This window comes from Leishmania donovani, chromosome 17, assembly GCF_000227135.1.
Source record: "Leishmania donovani BPK282A1 complete genome, chromosome 17".
Lineage (NCBI taxonomy): Eukaryota > Euglenozoa > Kinetoplastea > Trypanosomatida > Trypanosomatidae > Leishmania > Leishmania donovani.
The window spans coordinates 300,513-309,520 of record NC_018244.1 but is presented as its reverse complement, the minus strand read 5'-3'; the positions used below and the strand labels follow the sequence as shown (position 1 = coordinate 309,520).

At 57.4% G+C, this 9,008-nt stretch overlaps 2 protein-coding genes across 2 annotated transcripts; both read left to right on the top strand.

Annotated features, from left to right (window-relative positions):
* Window positions 1-1,221: 1,221 nt before the first annotated feature.
* On the top strand, window positions 1,222-2,190 carry LDBPK_170720 (hypothetical protein, conserved; the record flags this gene model as incomplete). Its single annotated transcript, XM_003859878.1, has 1 exon — window positions 1,222-2,190. The coding sequence occupies one exon, from the start codon at window positions 1,222-1,224 to the stop codon at window positions 2,188-2,190; it is 969 nt and encodes a 322-aa protein (XP_003859926.1).
* A 1,409-nt stretch (window positions 2,191-3,599) lies between these two features.
* LDBPK_170710 (hypothetical protein, conserved) lies at window positions 3,600-4,940 on the top strand (the record flags this gene model as incomplete). Its single annotated transcript, XM_003859877.1, has 1 exon — window positions 3,600-4,940. The coding sequence occupies one exon, from the start codon at window positions 3,600-3,602 to the stop codon at window positions 4,938-4,940; it is 1,341 nt and encodes a 446-aa protein (XP_003859925.1).
* Window positions 4,941-9,008: the final 4,068 nt, after the last annotated feature.

Genomic DNA, 9,008 nt, shown 5'->3' with positions numbered 1-9,008 from the left:
GGCAGGGCAGGGTCGGCGGCTCGAGAGTGGAACGGGCCCTCATGTTGTGTGGCCGAATGGACGAAACGATAACCAAAGTTGAATGTGGATGTTATAGGGAGGTACAAGTGTCTTTGTTTGCGCGTGGTGTCTGCATCTCTCTGAGTCTCTCTCCCTCTCTCCTACTTTCACGGAGTGCGTGTGCGCGGGCGAAGGGGGTACATGAGACTCATAAGGAGAGGCAGGGGGGTGGGGAGGAGAGGGAGGGACTTGCAAAAAAGCGCAAAAAAGTATTCAAGAGGTTCAACGGCTTACCGACGCGCACCTTGCGAAGGCGAAGCGCGGAGCAAAGCGAAGCAAACAACAACAGCAAAAAAATGATGTCACCAAAGCATGCCGCAAGAACAACCATCCGATGGCTTTTGTGCACCTCCGAGGTCCGTGAAGAGCGTCATCAGCGGCTGGCGTGTGAGCGGGCACAAGCAACAAAGGGCTGGGTTTCTGTACCACAATCGGTTCTTGAAACACGCGCGCAGGCCCCGCTCAAGCAAATTCTTGTGTGTGCACGTGCGTAAGGATGAGGTCTCAAGGCCACGGATTTCATGTGCAAGTCCGCCCTCCCCAAGTTTTCGAATGTCTGGAAAATATGCCACAGCCGTGTTTTCCTCACAATTTACCGCGATCACTGACATTCTCCCTCGTTCTCTCTGTCTCCGTGCCCTTCTTTTTTTTCTTCCTTTCTGGTTCTAGAGGTGCACTACCTCAGCACCTCTCGTCAGCTGCTACGATTTTTTTGACGCCAGTCAACGGCGGAACGAGAAGAGCCTGACACGTGTGCGTTTCTGTGGCTCCTCTGCTGCGCGACGCGTGTCCGCAGTTTCGGACGTTTTGCAAGACTAAAGGAAGCGTTCGTCAGCGCGGCCATACGAATTTTCGGCAGCAACAAAAGAACGACAGCTCGTAATGCGCTCGGTAAGGTGGATGAGACGCGCGGCCGCGGGAGCCGTTTCCGGTGATGCGGCAACGGCGCTGTCCGCCGGCGCTTCCAAGCCAGCGGCAGCCACTGCATCTACATCGGGCACGGTTTCGAGTAGGAATGAAGGCATGGGCGGAGTACCACCGCCGCCGGCACCACCTGTCAACGGCGCAAGGCGGACGATAGGTTCAACAAAGGCATGGCACACGCTGACCTTCAGGCCTTGGCAGCTGCACACTGTGAAAGATGCTGAGGCTCGATCGAGCATGCCGACAACGGTGCTCTACCACGGCGATCAACTCGGCCCCCGCCCTCTCGTTATTCTTGACCACAGTGTCGCTCGGTTGGAGCAGTCTGCGACGGCCGTGCTAGATGCGTGTCAGGAGGCCGCGAAGAGATACGAAGCAATGCTCTCTTCGCTTGCATGGGACCACGGCGCCGTCTTCGTTCCGCTGCAGGTGTCCATTGGCGAGATCAACGTGATGGAGCAGTCGTGCCGCCATGTCTGTGCTGTGCTGGATGCGATGGACGTGCAGTGGAGTCACGTGCTGGCGCACTCTTACGGTGCCTTGGTGGCAGCTCGCATGGCTGCGTCGACTGCGTATCCACATCGCATTGGGTCCCTGCTGTTGCTGGACACCCCACTGGTGACGGAACAACTCGTGCGCAACACGAAGCAGCGAGAGGAGATCGCAAAGGCGAGGAAGGACGTCAACGTTCCCCCCGCCGAGCTCTCGTTCGCCATAGAGTCGCTGAGGAGTGCCCTGGAGACAACTCTGCCGTACCCGGCAGCGGCGGACAAGTCTCTCTACGAGGATCACCTCTTCTCAGCCTCTGTATTTCGGGAAAAGGGCTTGGTGCGAGATGAGCACCGCTACGTGCCCGTGCGGCACCTCGCTCAGGTGCACCACCCTCTTCAGCTGCTTGTGCCGGTAAAACAGCCCATTACGGATGTTGCAATTCATAAGGAGTTCTTTGGTCTGCGAAGGCCGACCGTCATTAAGACAGCGGATAATCACGAGGATTTGCTCTCCGCGAAGTGCGCAGACGAGGTGGCGGATGTGGTGCGGGCGTGGATGCAGCGGTTTGAGCCGGACGTTGTCATGAAGCGGCGCTTCGAGAAGGCCGCGAAGGAGATGGCGCAGCTCATGGGCAGCAGCGCGCCGTTTGGCGAGAAGGACGATGGAAACACCAAGAAGTCGGAGAAGAAGGAAAAGAAGAAGGGCAGGCAGTAGGCATACTCTCCTGTATGCACCTTGGCGAGTTCCGAAGCGTGCCTCTCACTCGAGTAGACACACACACACACACACACACACACACACGGGAGTCGGTGCGGACACATCTGGGGCGACGATCTACTGACAGGGAGTGTTCTCTTGCCTCCCTCTCTCTTAACTGGCGCCCCTTCTTGCTGTTTTGTTGTGTTTTTGTTCTCCCTCTTTTCCGCTTTGGCCATGGCGATGTGATGGCTACCGTGTGACCTCGTCACCGGTGCCCTACACTGTTGGGGTTGTCCGTGCTTGTTGTGATGGAAGTGATGGACTGCATCGGTGGTTTTCGTCACACCCCATGACGAAGACCCGACAAACAAACGAAAACAAGAAAAGGGTAGGGGCGAAGTGGAGCGTCAGAAAGGTAAAGAAGGGGAGATGGAAAGGCCGATGCTGTCACGGCTCGAGTCTCCAGCACGGCCATCAGAAGATCCAGACGGAGATGCGCTGTAGTGGCACCGCTGAAGTTTTATTATTATTTTTTCGTGCTCCTTTCTCTCCTTCTTTTCTGCCCCCTTGTCCCCCTTTCCTGTGTCGTATCTCTCGTTGGTCGCTGAAATTGAGCATCGACGTGGTGCGACACCACGCACACGCGCACACGCGCACACGCACAAAAAAGTCGGAGTCCCTCTCGAGAAGGCGGTGAGGAGTCTGCACAGGGTCATGCCCACCATGGTGATCTCCACAGTGTAGAAGGGAGAGAGTGCACAGTCGCACACGCGTTGGATCGGAGATTGAGTGCCGCTAATTCACTGAGCTGCATGTATCTCCATCGCGCGTGGTGCGCACTTCTGAGGTTTCATAAAGATGTGCGTATCTTGTATGGGTGCAGCTGCAGATGTTTCTGGACTGTGCAGTAGACTCTTCCTCCGTCTCCGTCTCTTCGTCAATACGGAGTGCCACGCTCCTTGACTTGACCTAGCGTCTTCCACAAGAGCATCGTACGCGACTCTCTCTCACTCTCTCTGCCCCTCTCCGCGTTTTGGCGTCTGAACATCTTTCATCTCTCGTGGCTTTGCAGCACAAGCACCAGTGCTCAATCGAAAAGCTCACTCACCAACCCCTAGATATCCGATGTGGATGCTCGCAGCACCGACATGAGTCGAGATTTCTGTTTTCCAAAATCGTTACCGATGTCTAGTTCTTCCACCCGCGTTCCCGTTGACTACACGTTCTCCAGCTCGTCTGTCATGACGGCTGCAGACCCTAGTCCGGCTGCCTCAGAATCAACAGAAAAAGCCCCCGCGGCCGCCTCGGTGACGGCGCCGAGCACAAAGGCAAGCATACGGAGGCACCAGCAGAGCGATGGCACGCCTATTTCGGCCACCGCAAAGCGTGCTGTTGTGCGTCGCACTCCCAGTGGACGGACTATCATGCAGGTACGGCGCGCCGACGCGGCTCAGTCTAGCGAGTTGGCCAGTTACTCCGCCGCCGGTGGCGAGCAGCAGCCGTATTCGATTGCCACCGCAGCAGGCGCCGCGTGGACAGTGCGCGAATTCGTGGGGAACTTGGCGATGCTAAGCGTAGTGCGCAATCGTGCAGCGGTGATGAAGGATTACATTAAGAACTCTAACCTTCGACCAGCGTCTGTCGCCACCCCGCAACGAGAGCGTGACTGGGCCGATCCAGCTGCCCAGCCCTTTGTACGTCGGCGTCGCGAGTTGAGTCTCGGTCCTACCGTCACTTGCTGTGCATCCAAAGAGCATCGTGACCGTGTCTCCACGCCGATGGAGTTGGCTGCGCGCTCGGCTCGCAACATGCATACTTCTCGCGCAGTAAGGGAGCCTGTGGCGCCGCTTCCGTTCGAGCTGCTCTCGGCCAGTCGTCCTGTGCCGGAGCTGCCCGCAGAGCTAAAGGGGGCGATCACTTCCTACTACCTATCTCGTCTACGTCAGCTCTCTGTCGCGCATCAGGTGCATATTGTGCACGCGATGGCCCTCAAGAAGGACCGCAAAACAGTGATAAAGTGCCTCAAGCAGCAGGAGCGTGCCTTTGCGCAGGCCGCGCAGCCAGCAGCGCCTTTACCGTCATCGATTACGGGGCGCTCGGTGAAGGGCAGACCTCAGACCGGGGCAGCACACCCTGTGCCGAAGAATGTGCCGCGCCCCACCTTGAACGAGAAGAGCCGTCGTCGTGTGATACGAGAGTACGGCGCGTCTCCCTGGAGACGACAGGGTGCGAACGCTGCGGAGAGTCAAGCCATGGATCGCTTCTGCCAGCACTTTGCGGTGGAGGCCTGCGCTGCCTTCCTTGAAAAAGCCATGGACGTGTGCATGGCCCGCCGCACTCGCTTCTATCTGGAGCAGCCACCCATTGCAAGGCAGCTCGGTGTCGTGCTACCAGAGGAGCAGCTCACACCGCTGTACGTCATGGCGGTTGACGACCTGCTCTACAACATGACCGGTTGGACGCAGCGCAAGGCACGGAAGTTCTCGCGTGCGGTGGTGGCCATCGTGTGCCGCGGGATCCTGACGGTGGTATCGTCGGCTACAGCGGAGAAAGCGGCAGCGGTGCACGAGCGCCCGCACACGACGCTTGCTGGCATACCTTTTGCTCTGGAGCCCTCCCCCTCTCCTGGTACCCATAGACCCTTGGCCGACAGCCATCCCACAACAGCAGCAACGGCAACAGCAGGCCTGAAGGACATGAATAAACAACGCGCAGGTCGATTGTTGGGCGCACCTCTGTGGGTGCCTGCGGAAGGGACTCGCTGAGGTGAAACACGTGCACCGACACCGACACCAATGTCCCACCTTCCTGTCGGCCTTCTTGCTCTCGCTCCGCTTTTACGTTCCCTGACGACGAGGCACAGCTCCGTGCGTGGCATCTCAGGGTCCAGCACCCCCACTGTGTGAGGAAGCCAGGCGGGTCCCTCTGTCCCTGCCAAGTGCCAGAGCCACTTCGGGCGGTCACAGGGCCGAGCGCCTGCGACGTGGCGAAGTCAGGGCGCCTCATCGCCACCGATGCCGACGGCCACACCCTCGACGGCGTGGCGTCGGAGCGACCCGAGACCGCGAGCACGCCTGCACCATCCATACGATCGACGAGGCGCCAGCGCGACTCGAGCACATCCCGCCCCGCCCTCGCCGCCCACCGGTGGAGGGAGCCTGCGCCACCGCGGGAGATGCACCACGCGGCCACCGGCACAAATGGGGAGCGGCTGTGAGGCGGCACTGCAAGGCGGGTGGGTGGGGAGGGCTCGAGGCAGAGGCCGTGCTGCGATGCCCGAGTTGGCGCAGTGCCGCGCCGGCGTGTGTCTACGGCTGCTTCGCGCCACGCGACGGGTGGCCTGTGGCAGGGCAGGGTCGGCGGCTCGAGAGTGGAACGGGACCTCATGCTGTGTGGAAGAGACGTGGACTCACGGTTGAAAGCCCCTCGTTGCCGTATATGTTCCGTGTTTAGTTTTGTGTTCGTTCCTTTTTGTTTTGGCGATACTCCGAGGCGATGAGAGGGAGGGAGGGAGGACGGGGTGAGGTGAAACGAAGCCGAAGGGAGAGAAGAGCGATTGTGTGGCCGTAATCGCAGATGCCTTTTACGTGGCTGTTGCCTTCCTGTCTCTCCCTCTTCCTGGAAAGACGCTTTGTGGGGCGGGTGGGTGGCAGAGCCGCTGCGGAGGAGATGCAGGCTGCCCTTTGGCGTACTCGCGCCTCTTGTCTGCGCTTTCAGCCCTGCTTGCGGTTCCGCCCGTCTCATTAAGATGTTCCCTCTCCATCGCTTTCTCGCCGCGCATCCCCGGCCCTCTTTTCCGCTTCAGGTAGCATTGTGTGTACTTGGTCTCGTCTTCGGCTCCTTTTCTCCGCAACGCCGCTTCCTCCAAACACGTGGGAGGTGGAGGCGGCTCTGATATGTGTGTAGGCGTACGTGTGGTGTGTGTGTGTGGGGAACGGAAAGGACAGCGTGCCCCGGATATACTCACGGAGGAAGCCCAGGCGCATGTGCATAGAATGTACACGTGAGTTTTTGCGCGCTCCCTCGCTCCACCTTTGCGTGCGTGCGTGCCTTTGCGGTACAGTTGTGGCCGGAGATTTGTTTAAGCCGCTCCTCTTTTTCTCTTGTTACATTCTCCTTTTGTGTTTGTGGTCGCGCAGTTCTTCCGCCCCCCTCTCCCTATCCCTCCCCCTGTTTCCAAGCCATCATGACTCGTTGTCTACACGGCATCTCTCTGTCTCTTCCGTTCTTCACCTCCTTTTTCTGCGCCGCTTTACTCCCATTCTCTACCGCCCCTTCTATTGACACGCACGTGCACACGTGCACATTTTCTAGTTTTATCTTGTGCGTCTTTCGCTGCCCCCCCCCCATATCTGAACCATTTCCGTCTTATTCCTTCTTTGACCGTTCACCTACCCGTCTTAAGTTGCCTCTCCTTTCGCCGGCACCCCACTCCCTTCTTGCTCGCTCTTCTCTTGCGTGAAGGTCCGTGAAAGCCTATCCGTGAGAAGGGCCTTTGTCACAGCAGACGCCGACGACACGAGCGCAAGGCGGAAAAGGGGGTGGGGTAAGGCGAGTGTGTAGGAAGCAGAAAATGTGTGTCTACCAAGCGTTCACGACAACGACAATGCAAGGTAAAGTGATGAAGGAGCATCTGTGCAGGCGTAGGATGGAGGTCGCCAGCAGCAGCCGGAGTCGTTGCTTGTGTGTCTATACGAGTTTCCGATGCACGCACACACACTAGCGGGGGAATGTTTTGTCTCCTTACCTTTTCTGTTGTACATCACTTCACTCGTCCGACCTCATTTCCTTGTTTTTTTTTCTTGCTGCGTTTCTGCCGTGCTGTCTCCTCCTTGACTCACCATTCTTCTATGCCCTTTATAATTTTTTTTTGCTGTTACTCATGTGTAACGTACGAACGACAACGCCGTGTTTTGATGTTGATTGTATTCGTATGCGGGTTGCCTTTTTCTTGGTGGCTCACGGGGGAGGGTGCAGGGCAGCAGTGGCGAGGGCAACGACATTGCCCTGAGCGACGAGGTGTCGCTTATCACTGCACAGTCTGACCACTGCCCATCTCTCGATGTTGCCGCGGGCATGTGCGTGTGTTTATTTCTTTGTTCTCTATTCGCCCCCATTCACCTCTTCTGGCTTGACGATCTTTGACGGCGACGGCCTTCTCTGTTTTGCTATCTCCTGCCACCCTCGGGTCAGTTTAGTTGATCCTCCCTGCACCGATGACGCGGGTGGTGTGCTTTACGGATGGCGCTCTCTCTCTGTATGTGTTCCTCCGTTCTCTGTCTTCTCTTCCTGTTTTTGTTTTTGTTTCTTTTTGTCGTGCCCGTCTTCGGTTTCTGCGCCTCAGCGCGGACTTTTCGGAGCCTGTCCTGCGCAGAGCTGGCCAACTGCCGTTGTTCTCGTGCGCGTGTGCCTCTGGTGCAAGGCGGCTTATGACGAACGGAGCGAGGTGCGTTGCAAGAACAAGCGTGAAGCAGGCGGAGGCATCGATGACCAAGGACTTACGTTGCAGATGTCCAGAATACAAGAGACGGAGTCCAAAGAACGTGCAGCTTTTTATCATAGTGATGCGAAGATGGACTGAGCTGTGGCACGACTGCCTCACTCGCTCTTTACATTTCCTTCTACTTTCGTGCCCTCGACGCTTCTCGCTCTCCACCGGACAAGAGTACGGAGGCAAGGGGGCAAGCGCTCGCGGGAAAGGGAGTAGGGCACATGAGGAATACATAAGAACCAATCCACGAGGTTGAGAAAGCAGACGACTTTGGAGAGTGAGAGTGCGTGGCAGCGCATCCCCTCGAGCTTGTCTTTGCTTGACGGTGCCATTGCCCTCTTTCTTTTGTTTTCAAATATGTGTCTACTCCCCTTCCCCATGACCGTTCTGCGAGACCTCATCTCTCTCCCTCTTTGCTTTTTTTTTCTAGTCGATTGATGCACACACGTACACAGACGCACGTGGAGTGTGCTCGTGCCGACAATGCTGCACAGCAACGAACCATCAGAGGGAGGGAAAAAATATGCAACAGGCAAGATGAGGAACGGCTTATACAGTACTTCTACTGCGATGGTGGTGAAGGTGCATGTGACACACACACACACCGGTAGGCAGTATGCGAAACGCAGTGCGCATGTGCTTCTCGCCTTTGTGCTCTTTCTTATCTACCTCTTTGCTTTCTACGTGGCGGCCGCACGTGAACCTGGTGTGTACGTCATGACTCTCTCTCGCGATGCTTGCGCATGGCCATCCCGCTGCTCTCTCCCTTTCTCCTAAACATGCCCTTTTTTTCGTCCCTCTCATCACACCCTCCCTCTTGCGCGCGCATCTGCCGCCCCTACCTCTACCTCTATACGCGCACACCAATGTATGTGTGTGTGTGTGTGCGTGAGCGTGTTTGCCGAGGCACGCGTGTTCGTATGTGCGCTACAACCCTGCACGACAGACTCACCACCTTTTTAAGCCTCTGCCATTTCATTCTTCTATCAATTTTGTCAAACCTTCTAGCAAGGTGCTTGAAAATAGTACGTTAACTCCCTTACCCTTCCCCTAAACACACGTACACGCACCACACTTGCGCTATGTCTGCCGCTGACTTCGAGGCCGCCGTGGCGTACGTGCGCTCCCTGCCCAAGGACGGTCCAGTGCAGCTGGACAACGCCGCCAAGCTTCAGTTTTACTCCCTGTACAAGCAGGCGACGGAGGGTGACGTGACAGGCAACCAGCCGTGGGCCGTGCAGGTCGAGGCGCGTGCCAAATGGGATGCGTGGAACTCTCGCAAGGGCATGCGGTCGGAGGACGCCAAGGCGGCGTACGTGCAGTGCCTGATCGAGGTCACATC